We start from the raw sequence: 13,425 nt of genomic DNA on the forward strand, positions 1-13,425 counted from the left end.
TTGCATGTGATATATCTGAGAAATTGGTTACAGTTATGCCTAGATATGTAAATGCGGAGTTATGCCATTGAATATGTTGAATGACTGGTAAAGTGAGGTGTTTTGCAGGGGCATTTAAAGGAATGAGGAGGGATTTATCCCAATTAATTTTATAACCAGAAAATAGGCTGAACCGCGTAAAGACTTTGAGTATTTGAGGTAGAGACTTATAAATGTTAGTAAAAAAAAGTAATACATCGTCCGCGTAAAGCGAAATTTTATGTTGTGTACCTTGTATACTGATGGGTGAGATCTGCGGGTCTAATCTAATTGTCTGGGCTAGTGGTTCAAGTGACAAAGTAAAAAGGAGCGGGGACAGTGGGCAGCCTTGCCGAGTTCCACGCTGCAGAGGGAATGTTTTGGAGAGAATATTATTTATTTGTACGATTGCACAAGGGTTGGTGTATAATGTTTTAATCATTGATATAAATTTTTTGCCAAATCCGAACTTCTCCAAAACCTGCCACAGATAAATCCAGCTCACTCGATCAAAAGCTTTTAGCGCATCCAAGCTGAATATAGCTGCGGGGTGTATATCTGATTCTGATGCATGTAATATATGGAAAAGGCGTCGGATGTTGTCTGATGCAAGTCTCCCCTTTAAAAAACCTGTTTGGTCGCAATGAATTAATTTACCTACACATGGCTCCAGTCTTCTGACTAACACTTTGGCAAAAAGCTTCAGTTCTGTTGTGATAAGTGATATCGGCCTGTAACTGCCGCATCTCAAAGGTGGTTTATCTTTCTTGAGCAGGACTGATATGAGAGATGTATTTTGGTCACGATGGAAGGAACCAATGTCTAAAGCATAGTTAAAAGAATTTAAAAGCAATGGCCCAACGATATCCCACAGTTCCAAAAACAACTCTGGAGGCAGCCCGTCAAGGCCAGGCGATTTTCCTTTTTGCATCGAGCTCAATGCCTCTTTAAGTTCTAAAAGAGTAAGTGGTGTTTCAAGGGATTCTGCATCATTATCAGTCAGTGATGGTAAGTTAAGTTCTGACAAATACAATTTAATGGCAGCCAAGTCAGGAGCAGGGTCCGCTGTATAGAGACGAGAATAAAAATCTGCAAAAGTATTATTTATTTCACCCGGGTCATAGGTGACAGGTCCAGATGGTGTTTGGATTGCACTGATCGTGGAAAAGGATTCATTTTGTTTTAACCTGGCAGCTAAAAGCTTGCTTGATCTTTCGCTCTGATCATAATATGTGAGTCTCGTACGATGAATTATAAACTCAGCTTTAGCCTTGAGCAAATTATTCAGTTCAAATTTCAGGGCCGAGAGAGTTGAATGGTTTTGTTCGGAAAACTGCTGTTTTAGGTCAAATTCCAAAGTTCGTATCTCATCTTCTAATTGCGCAACCCTGCGCCTCCTGGTCGCCTTCAAATGGGAGGCAAATGACAAGGCCTCTCCCCTTATAAAGCATTTAGTTGTTTCCCAAAGTATTTGGGGTGAGGCTGCTGTCTGAGTTAATTTCTAAAAATACTTTAAGATTATTTCTCAGTTTTTTCAAAAAATCTGTATTCTGGAGTAATGTTGTATTGAAACGCCACCTGTGTGTATCTTTACTGCGGGTTGGTAGGAGTTTAAAGTTATATAACACAGGGGCATGATCTGATATTATAATAGGGAGGATATCAGTGGAATTAATACAATGATTCAGGGAGGCAGAAATGAACATGTAATCAATTCTTGAGTATGTCTTGTGTCTGACCGAGAAAAAGGTATAATTCTTAATTAAAGGGTTCCTTAGACGCCATGGATCAATAATATTAAGCTCAGAAATAAAGGTGTTAATCCCACGAGGGGAGTCCTGGGTTGAACTTGCATTTACAGATTTTGTCTAAATTTGTGTCACACACCTGGTTAAAGTCACCCCCGACTATAAGCTGATGACCTGGAAAGTCTAAGAGAGTATTAGAAATTGTGCTTAAGAAATTTGGATCATGGATGTTTGGGCCATATATCGATGCAATACAAATTTTTGTATTGTTGTAATTGTAACACAGACGTAAGTCAGTCTGCCAATGTCATCATTGCCTGAATTTTCCACCTTCACCCCTAACTTCCTACTGAATAAAATAGCCACTCTCTTTGTCCTATTTGTTGCAGAAGAGTGAGCAACACACTTATAAAATCTATTCTGAAACCTATGAATATCAGTTGTTTTCAGGTGTGTTTCTTGGATCAGAGCAATGGAGATTTCTTTACGTTTAAGGAATTCTAGGCATTTGGTGCGTTTTACTGGAGAATTCAGGCCCTGTACATTCCACGACATTACATTAAAGGAGTTATTCATATTCAAGTTTGTGCCATCTTATCAGCTGGAGGATATCACATGTAGGTCTACACAAAATGGTGCTCCTCAAATGTAAAACATGCAAATCAGAGAAAAACGTATAACAGTCTCTACATAAATGGCAAGGCTCTGGCAGCAAACACAGAACAATTACAACAAAACATTCCATCCGCAAGAGATAATGAATGGTCTCTTAGGATGGAGAAGAAAAAAAAATAAAAAAATAAATAAATAAATAAAAATAAAAATAAATAAAAATAAAAAAAGGGGCTTTCTTATTGACTAACTGTGGCTTCAACAGTGATACACATCTCCTGTCCGAGTCCGTATAGGTATCAGAAACATTAACTTAAAAACTATCCGCTTGTAAAGCAAAATTGGGCTCTAATCAGGTTATCTCCTCAGAATCAGTCTGCATTAACCTGAATTGAATACATAAAGTGACTTAATCAGTATTAAGAGGCAGTACGCTTATATAAAACAAAAATTAAAAAAGGGGGGGTGAAAAAAAAAGAAGCACATTTTCATTCATCATGTGTCAAATCACCACTAATCAAAACTATAGTTTGTCACAATGTCCGCAGTGACCTGTAATGGCCTTTATAGAACATCAGAAATATTAATCATACAGCCCTAAACGTGTAAAATAAAGTTCTATACACACTACCTCCTTTAAGTAAATCTAGGTCAGATCTTTAGTACAGTCGAGAGGAGAGTAAGCAGCATGAAACCTTAAGTAATCCGCTGTTTGGGTCAAGTTGGAGCGGGAAAAGTATCCGCCGAGGGTCCCTCGTCGTCCGATATGATGGAGAAAGAGACGCGGGGGGTGCCAGCTTCACTGGACGTCAAGCGAGGGCTCTGGTCGAGCATGGCCATAAATGCCTCCGCATCCGCCACACTTTCGAAAAAGTGCAGCGAGCCGTTGTGTCTAACCTTCAGGGTTGCTGGATATCTCAGGAACGGCCGCAGTCCTCTGTTGGCAAGCTGTTTTCTCACCGCATCGAAGGCTTTCCTCCTCTGCGCGGTATCGTTGCTGTAGTCGGGAAAAAACAGCAGCCTGGATGTCAATGTCTGCCCCTTGCTGGACGTCCGGTGTGTAGGCGCGGATGAAAGGGCTCTGGCTCCGTTGAGAATTTTCTCCCTGTCCTGGTAACGAAGTAGCCGGAAAATGAGTGTCCGCGGACGGCTGGTCCTGTCCTGGGTGGTGAATATACGATGAGCCCGTTGAATTTCAATCTTGTCCCCGGCCAGGGAGGGGATCCACACGGGCAAATTATCTTGTAAAAATTGGATGGCATTTTCACCCTCCGCTGACTCTGGCAGGCCGACAAGTCGGAGGTTAGACCTCCGTGATCTGTCCTCCATCTCAGCGACTTTCTGGCGCAGATTCAGTAGCTCTTTCTGGAGGTCACCCACATCGTGTTTCACCGTTCTGACGTTAGCCGATGTAGCGTCTAGCCTCCCCTGCAGCTTTCTACCGATCTCGGATTGCTGTGCGATATCTCCGCTGAGTTTGTTCACTGCCGAGTTGGAGGCTTCAACCATAGCTTTCAGGGCTTGGATTTCACCGGCAAGCATTTCCTCGACTGCCTCTCTCACAGCCAACTTAACTTTTCCGGTTAGCCTTTCTTCCTGCTCACGCAATGCTAACAAGATGGCTGCGTTTGAAGTGTCCTCCAGTTCTTGGCCCGAAACTTTTTTTTTGCCCGCTGTCTCGTCCATAGACGATTTATTCTTCGCTCCTCTCCCGCTCGACATTTTGTAGCGATACTCAGACGTAATTTAAACTAGAATAGTTTCCGAATTGTAGGATATTTCGTGTATTATCGGACTTTTGAGACGGAGCTCAGAACTACACGCGCATCACGTCAAGTCCCGGGAAAGGGTATTTTTGAGGTGATAAAAGTATAGAAATAAACTTTTTGAGAGACGCAATAATTTCAAATATCCAAGTAACAATGTTTTACTGTATATTTCTTAAATTTCTTGTGTCCTCTCAGTTTTGATCTCCCTCATCAATTGTGTGAGTGTCAAACTGGCCAGCTACGTGCAGAACTTCTTCACCGCAGCCAAACTTTTCATCATTCTCATCATGGTGGTAGCTGGCATGGTTATGTTGGCACAAGGTGGGCCTGCTTGCACTCTCAGTGTCTTTAACATACAACTCAATCATCAAATCATTTTTTTAAAGAAACATTTCATAATAGGTATTAATATTCATGTATGTATTGTTGTGTATTTCTATCCAGGAAAGACTGAGACTTTGTCGGATGCATTTGATGGCACATCAACGTCTATTGGAGCAATTGGACTTGCATTTTATAATGGGCTTTGGGCTTATGATGGATGGTAACAGTTAAACTTCACTTCACTTTGTGCTTCATTGGGATGTGTAGGGTTGACCATGCTCCTCTCTAAAGCAGTGCACTGAACTGTACTTTCTCAGTTTTTTCTGCTACACTGACTCATATAAGGAGACTGTGACCCCACTCAGATTTTCAGCTACTTTAAACATGATAGGGCAAGGGGGGGCAGCAAATGGTTATAACCTCCCCAGCTATTCCCTTAGGTCTGTGAATATTAGATGCATCCAGAAGCTTTTTGTCTAGACTTGGACCTGAAATATCACAAGCAGCATCTTACTATTCCTCCATTCCTCAAGTCAGCCATCAGTCAAGGTCTTCCTACCTATAATTGTACTTAAAGGGTGTGTTGGTGGATTGCCCCCTTCGGGTTGGGTGTGAGTTAGTGCCCCAAGTGAAGGAGTTCAAGTATCTCAGGGTCTTGTTCATGAGTGAGGGTAGACTGGAGTGTGAGATGGATCGCGGTTTGACGTGGCGTCTGCAGTGATGCGGGTGCTGTGAAGAGAGAGCTGGGCCTCAAGGCAAAGCTTTTGATTTAGTGGTCCATCTACGTCCCAACCCTCAGCTATGGTCATAAGCTATGGGTATGGCTGAAAGAATGAGATCGCGGATACAAGAGGCCAAAATGAGTTTCCTCAGAAGGCTTGCTGGGCTCAGCCTTAGAGATAGGGTAAGGAGCTCAGAGTAGAACCGCTGCTCCTTTGTGTTGAAAGGGATCAGTTGAAGTGGTTCAAGCATCTGATCAGGATGCCTCCCGGGCACCTCCTTATTGAAGTGTTGCAGGCACGTCCTACTGGTAGGAGGCCTTGGGGCAGACCCAGAACACGTTGGACGGATTGCATATCTCATCTGGCTTAGGAACACCTCAGGGTCCACCAGGAGAAGCTGGAAAGCGATGCTGGGGAGAGGGACATCTGGAATACTTTGCTCAGCCTGCTGCCCCCGTGACCAAGCTTCAGATAAACAGTTGAAAATGGATGGATGGGTGCCTTTCCATGGGTACAATCCAGGTTCAGAATATTAATAAGGGGGCTAAATAATGCTCCAAAGTTGAGCTTAATTTTGGAAGTGGCATGGCCATTTTCAAAGGCCTCACAACTGACCATCATTATTCTACATCAAGATGATGTCAGCGACGTTTGGAAGACTTTGGATTTTGGTCACTTATGAACACACCTTAAAGCTAACAAAATACCAATGTCATTTGTTGTTGGTAATCTAACTCTAATTGACGTTGGCATTAGGTGTTGCTCTGACATTTATTTTTGGTTAACCGACATCACAACCTTAAACCAACCAAATATCAATGTCTAACGATGTTTGTGGCTTAAGGCCAAAACACACCGGCGCCGTACGATGCGCGTCAAAACAGCCGCCCCCATTATTTTCTATTTACAAACCCACACTGGCTCGACGCGTTTTGTGTGTGTTGGGGGCGGCACTTGACTCGCGTCAATGACGCTGCCGTCATATGACGCCGCCAGTGTGTTTTGACCTTTACTGGGCTAACAACAACAGCTTTGAATATTTTCTGTTTGTACTAAGTCTATTTTTTCACAGTAACAGAGGCTTGAGATGGTTTTTAGAGAGTTGCTTGTGTATTGCAGAGAAGCAGCAGGTGAAGTTTGACTTTTTGTGTGGGTTCCTTTCCTATGCTGTTTCTGCACTGTGGGGTTTCCTGTGCTGTGGCCATATAGGAGATTTTAGCTAGCCTCTCTCCATCTCCTGTTGGCGCTGGAGTGTGTGGCAGAGCATTTTAGCCTGACTGGATTCCTGTCTTTGTGATGTGTAAGGTCGATTTGGGTACATTTTCCATTCTAGTCACTAAAGGGGAACCTGAAATTGAAGGGGTTACAGTGATCCCTACTGCAGGAACAAAATAGGTCTCTCTAGGTGGCCGAGCAGGTCCATGGAATTTTCAGTGTGTTGCTCTACAGAGGAGAGTGATCAAGCTATAGTATTTAGAGGACAAATGCTTGCAATAAAAAGAACTAGAGTTGCCCATATTTCTTATTTTATTGCACTACGCTACCTTTAAACATGACACACATCCCTTGTTTTCTTAGGAATCAACTGAATTTCATTACAGAGGAGCTGAAAGATCCATACAAGTAAGACAAACTAAAACTCATCTCTAAGTTTTTTGATGTTCTTGTACTACTCATTAGTTTTTTAGGAAGTACCTAAACATGGAAATCTGAACTTATTTAAAGAAAAAAAACAAAAGTGTAATTATGCAATGGTCATTATCCAAAGTCAGAGCAGCATATCTGACAAGGTAGGCTGCACAACCTTTTGAGTAAATACATTTTCTGTCAATTCATCTCAGGAACTTGCCACTGGCCATCCTCATTGGGATCCCTTTGGTATCTGTGTGCTATGTGATGGTCAACATCTCTTACTTCACTGTTATGACCACCTCTGAATTGTTGGTATCTCCAGCTGTTGCCGTGGTAAGAAGCATAGAAGGTTGCCATGGTTATGCAGAAAACTTGAGAGAGAGTAGCTCTGTCTCAATTCAGGGGCTGCAGCCTTTAAAGGCTGCATTTGAAGACCAGTTGCGTCACATCAGCGCGACCAAGGCTGTCCCAATTCGAAGGCTCCTTCAAATGTGGCCGAGAAATGCAGCTTTCTTTCCCAGAATTTGGAGGATGCAACAGATGAATCCTTCGTGGCCCAGCCTATCCCAAGATACATTGGGTGTCAGTGACGATTATATATTAAATGAAGTTAACTAACAGTTGTTAACTAGCTAACGGTTAATATACATATAGATGTAATAAGAATCTCTGGGTCCATGATTCAGGGCTAACTAACTTACTAGCTTACTCCTTATTTAGTCAAACACAGCTGGTGTTACCTAGCGGTAACAGCAACACCAATGGGTCGGGGCGAGAACAACTGGTGATGCAACCAGGAAATCCTCCACAGACCAGACTGTCCCATTTCGGAGACCGCTCGGTTTGGCTGATGCGGTCTTCAAAGGATGTGGTCGACATAGACCGTGAAGGCCGCGTCCTTCAAAGGCTACAGCCCCTGCTTTGAGACATAGCTAATGAGTAATTATACGCACATCAATGAGGTGCAAGACTATCAAAAACCAGCGTACATGAAAGAAAAAAAATATAACACACTTACTGCACACTTACTCCATGCCACAAAAGTTTAATAAAGACAGTGCTTCGATCCTACTTGGATCTTCGTCTGATGAAAATGTTTGAGAAGGGAAACCACACCTATATCAGTGCATTATGTGTAAATATAGGTGGGTTTTCCACCTTTCAAAAATTTTGAGTGGATGAAGATCGATTGAAAGTTGTTTTTACTACTCTTAGTTTGTCATGACTTGACTGTGTTGTGTTAAATAAAAAACTTATTTACAGCATTTACCAGTCATTTTACTCACATTATATTTACAATACATGTATATACCAGAAATGTTTTTTTTAACAGACACAATGCATGTAGCAAGCGTCAATTGAGACGCTGTCATTGAATGTCCACAACTGACGCGTAAGGCTACCTAGCACATTCTATTTTGACGTTCAGGACACTGACAAAGCAGCAGTATTTGACAAGGTAGAATGAGAAAAGGTTGACATTTTTGTTTATTCCGGAGAATTTTAGTTTAAACCGCAGAAACAGCTCAGTATTCATTTACTCTGCTCCTCTGTCTTTTCTGAAGGATTTGTTTTTGCCTTTTTAGACTTTTGGAGAAAGAGTCCTTTTCTCTATGTCTTGGATCGTTCCTCTCTTTGTTGTCTTCTCCACATTCGGCTCTGCCAATGGAAGCTGCTTCACCGCTGGCAGGTAAAAAAAAAAAAGAAAAAAAAGACAACTGTCACATTATTTATGAATTACAGGAGCTTAAGAATACATTTTCCTGTCTGTGTGTCTAAAACTGTGTGGTGTGCATATTTGTATGTACGAGAAAGACAGCTCAAGTAAACAGGGTTTGAAAGTGAAAGTGAGAAAACTGATGTGCGTTAGAGGTGGAAAGACTTTGACAGACAAGAGGAAAGAGATAGAAATAGAAAAAAAAAGATTCTCGCGAGTACAGTACAACGAGAATACTCAACAAAACATTATGTGTCTGCCTTTCTCTTCTCACAGACTGGCCTACGTGGCCGGTAGAGAGGGTCACATCGTGAAAATCTTATCCTATATTAGCCTGAAACGCTACACTCCAGCCCCCGCTCTCATGTTCAATGTAAGTCCTGCATATTGACAGAGATCCCTTTTCAATTTGGTCTTACATGTTCATCTGTCTTTTTTAATGTTTAAACCTCTGCAACATCACATTTAAAATGTTTTGAGTACAGTTTGTGACAGGCCAAAGATCCCTAAATATCCTTTGTGTAATTACAACAATACAAGTTTGAAAATATTTAACAAGATATTCCTCTGTTTGGTTGCTCTCTGTGTTTGGCTTCTCTCTGTTTCAGGGTCTTTTGGCTATTTTCTACATTATCCCATCAGACATCAACAGCCTTATTAACTACTTCAGCTTTGCTCAGTGGGCCTTTTATTGTCTGACAGTGCTGTCTCTCATAGTCATGCGTTTCACAAGGAAGGAGCTCCACAGACCAGTAAAGGTGAGGATTGCTGATTGAGGAGTTCTGTTGTCTTTTTAGAGCCAGCTATAGTGTTTGACTCAACAGGTTTATGTGTTCTGATGCTTAGTTAATTCGAAACTGCAATCTGTATCGCACATTTGAACGACAGCAAAGTTGACAGAGTCTAGTTGTCTAGTGTTGTGTTTTGGAGGAAATCAAACTTTAATTAACTGATTAGGTTGCAAGACAGTTAATATAACTGAACTGGTGAATCATCTACATTCCAACGGGATGACTGTCTCGATCAACAACATTTCTTAAAGGGACAGTTCTAGATTGTTTTGGTGTGAGTTGCCGTGTGCTTGAGATAGGGGCTGTAGAGGTATCTGCCTTTTCTCAGTTATAATGGAACTAGATGACACTCAATTTGTGATGCTCCAAGTGGCAAAATTACATATAAAAACCTTAACAGTATTGTCTCTGTCCAGACATCATGACTCAGGTAGGGGAGACCAGGGTTGATCATCACACGCTTGTGTGAATTGCTCATCATCAAAACATCTTTCAGTAGTCATTCCTACATTGAATGAAAGCTTAAGGTCTTGGCTTGAAATGGGTATACCTTTCATTTTTACAAATTATTGCAACAAGAAGTAATTAACCATCAAAGACACTCTGACACACTGTGACAACCAACCCCATCACGGGGTCGCTGCAGTTATCAATGGTGTTTCAGGAAAAAAAATATTTCAAAAACGTGTAACTTTTTAGTTTTTTAATATAGAAACACCAAATAAGTTTTGAAATGAATACCACCTTTATAATGGTACTCATCAATGCCCCTTGTGTTTGAACCATGACTTTGAACCAGGTGACTGTTTGTTTGAATTATCCTCTGTAATGAGAAATAAAATGAAGGACTTTACAGAACTGAAAAAAATCTAGCCTTTATTAAAGCTGTTGTTTCAAAACAATTTATTATGAATACAACATTAAATGAAACAGTGAGGTTGGAAAAAGATTTCCCACCATTACAATAGGACCGGGGACTTTTGTTAAAATGTCAAATAGCCTAGGCTGAAGTATGTAACTTGTGAGATATGGTAATGAGGAACTAAAGTAGCATTGTGTGTGTGTGTGTGTGTGTGTGTGTGTGTAATCAAAAACACCTGAGAATGCCATGCTGACTGTATTTCTGAACTGTCACATGTGTAATAAACGCCCAGAGCAGTGAGACAACCGTCCCCAACTGACCTTTTTACAAGCATTTTAAGCTAGCTACCACATGGCTTTAGCTTGCTAGCTAAAAGTTGACTCAAATCTAAGTTATTACCTTTGACTTTTTCATAAGTGTTTGATTTTTTAACGACTAATTACCTTCAAGCTTTTAATACAAAAACAACACCAACATGAAAAATGACTCTGACCCATAAAAATGACAAAATATTTTCTCACCTCAATGTTTTGTGTTTGTTCCTAAAAATGACCAGTGCAAAATGAGCAGAATGTCCGGCCAAGATATCAACATAATGTCACAGCGCCTTCCAGTGTGGCTGTAATAAACACTGTGACAACCAACCTCGGTCTCCCCTATTCAAGATAATCCACAGACCTTGAGCTGTAACGTTAGCTACATGTTAGCATGTTTCCTTCTGTGTGGTTATACGGTTCCCACATGAAACTGCTCGCAAAAAGGTCAGTGAATAGTAACCAGGTCGTGATTTCTGGAAGGAGACATTGCTGTTGAGTTTTTTTAATGTAGTGTTTTTGTGCTCTGAGCACCACACACACCGAGTGCCATCAAGTTCCATTACTGTACACCTCCATCCATGCTCTGTAAGGTGACCTTGGATGTTTTGAAAGGTGCCTTTTAAATAAAATGCATGATTATTGCAACAACAACAATTGCATGCTTGTTAAGGGAATTTCAGTTTTGGTTGTGATCACAGAGCCGAAGTACAATAAGTATTTTGGAAGTAAAAATACTAAACTGTGGACCCTGTGTAATCTTGTCACTATATAAAGGTGCCGATTGTAATACCAATGCTAATGGTCCTGGTGTCCTGCTACTTAGTCCTGGCTCCCATCATTGATAAGCCAGAACTGGAGTACCTCTACTGCACTATCTTCATCTTCAGTGGACTTCTCCTCTACTACCCTTTTGTCCACCGGAAGGTCAACTGGGGACGCAAACTCACGAGTAAGTTTACTCTTAATTTTTTACTTAAATTCTGGAGTTTCTCTCAAAATGTATTGAAATATTTGTTAGTTCTTGACCATCAGTATAGAATAAAATGTGAAATAATGTGCTCAAAAGGTGGAAAACAAATGAATGAAATACAGTGTCATGTTGTGCTGACATCATATGCTCTCCATTCCCCTGCAGGGCCCATCACCATGCACCTCCAGCTGCTGATGGAAGTAGTTCCCCCTGAGAAAGTTGAGTGAGAAGGGACAGAACTGACAACCAGGTCAGCAGAGTGGATCAGAGCCAAAAATCAGAGCTCACCTCTGGTTAAATGTTGATGCACTGTATTCATGAACCTGTGTGTAACTATCTCACAGACATGATGTTTATTTTTTATACTTGCGTCATAAATTCATGATTTTTTTTGTTCATACAGTAATTAAAAATGATTGAAAATTATTTTTTTATTCATTAATAAATTAATGAATGAAAAAAGAGGAAGGGTAACACTGGTTAAAAACATGTCTGAAATATACCTCCTTGGTTTGGTTGGAAATGTATGGGTCTTTATGTAAGGTTTAATGTAAAGTGTAAGAGTTTAGTTTAGGGCATGACCATGGCATTATGGGTGCACACCAACATGGATGCAGAGGAAAGACATACAGTCCGAAAATAACCTTTTTCTGCACGGAGTCCAAGAGGTGGACACGGTAATTGTCTTTTATTTGGTTCATACTTGTGTATAATGTTTTTTATGTGCCTTTACATGGACAACATGATACCTTTTCAGATTTTATGTGATTCAATCACATTTCTGTTGTACAAAGGTATCAACAGACGATTTACTTGGAGACTGAGCGATGTGTATTTGAAACTTTTTATGTCTTTTATTTCTTGTAGTTTTCACAATGTCTGTTTTTATGGTGTTTGCTGACGACGAGAGAGAGAAAATAAAACTTCACTTCAGACACATATATGATGTGTGGCCATTATTTTACTGGACCAGCGTAGCTACACTGTGCACAAGATGAAATTATTTGTCATTTGGGTTCAGGGATGAAAGAAGAGGATTCACGTTTCCAGACAGCGTACTGTAGGAATCCCTCTGCTGTAATTAGAATTAACCTATATATAGTTAGATATTTAAAGTGAAGGTGTAGATGTGTTTGAGAGATTGACCACATCCTCACGATATCTCGCTCCACATGAAGAAATAAATCATTGACAAAAACCATAACTTTTTATTGAATATTATCAGCACTTACAGGTAGCATTCAGCAACCATGTCAAACCTTTCTTCATGCAGTTACTGTGCAATAAATTTTTTACTGGACCAAAGTTCACTTGATGTAAATCAGAGGATTTAGATATGCAAGTTACCGCACTTAAGCAAAGCGGAAGAAAAATCATTTTAAGTGCATTGCAGAGACAACATAAAGGCTCATCACGAATGAGGAAACACGTTTGTTTATGTTGCTCCTGAGGTTTTAAACTGAAAGATCAGAGTTTCTTTAATGGTTGCACATTCTTTAAAATGTTCTCAGTCCTATCTTTCACACTGGAATATGCTGGAACAGCGCTGCATGGTATTTGCCGGCGGTTATTAAATGTATCAGTCTTGCTGAACATAAAGTGGACGTGGGAAATAACCAATTTGTGATTCGAGGCAAATATCCCTTCTGTGTCTTCCTGACCTGAGTGCTGCTTTAGCTCAGTATCTTTTATGAAAATGTGTGCACTATGTCTATAGTAGTGTACTCATAAACAATACAGTAGCGTGTTTCTATTGATGTGTGACCATGAAATATTATGACATGCCACAAACTGTTGGAATTGACTCTACTTCTGATTGTCTAAAAAAAATCTGAACTTCCACCAGGGCTGTGAAAGCTATTTGTATTATTTTGTTGGTACATATATTGATATCATTTCATGAGTTTGTGGGCTGTACGTGATGCTTGATGTGAGGAACAATC

The 13,425-nt window shown here is 40.5% G+C and overlaps 1 protein-coding gene across 5 annotated transcripts in view; it reads left to right on the forward strand.

The window, feature by feature from the left end:
* Positions 1–12,423, forward strand: part of slc7a9 (solute carrier family 7 member 9) — a 28,127-nt gene extending 15,704 nt beyond the window's left edge. For 4 of the 5 annotated variants that reach the window (XM_078160811.1, XM_078160806.1, XM_033622552.2 and 1 more), the window contains 9 exons: positions 4,343–4,468; positions 4,592–4,691; positions 6,772–6,816; positions 7,035–7,158; positions 8,412–8,515; positions 8,819–8,915; positions 9,151–9,300; positions 11,287–11,461; positions 11,648–12,423. In XM_078160811.1, the coding sequence (XP_078016937.1) occupies positions 4,343–4,468; positions 4,592–4,691; positions 6,772–6,816; positions 7,035–7,158; positions 8,412–8,515; positions 8,819–8,915; positions 9,151–9,300; positions 11,287–11,461; positions 11,648–11,709 (983 nt within the window). In that variant the 3' untranslated portion in view covers positions 11,710–12,423. The remainder of the gene's footprint in view (positions 1–4,342; positions 4,469–4,591; positions 4,692–6,771; positions 6,817–7,034; positions 7,159–8,411; positions 8,516–8,818; positions 8,916–9,150; positions 9,301–11,286; positions 11,462–11,647) is intronic. The other variant, XM_078160814.1, reaches the window with a different exon arrangement.
* The last annotated feature ends 1,002 nt before the right edge of the window (positions 12,424–13,425 follow it).

The sequence above is a fragment of the Epinephelus lanceolatus genome, chromosome 2 (genome assembly GCF_041903045.1).
Source record: "Epinephelus lanceolatus isolate andai-2023 chromosome 2, ASM4190304v1, whole genome shotgun sequence".
Classification (NCBI taxonomy): Eukaryota; Metazoa; Chordata; class Actinopteri; order Perciformes; family Serranidae; genus Epinephelus; species Epinephelus lanceolatus.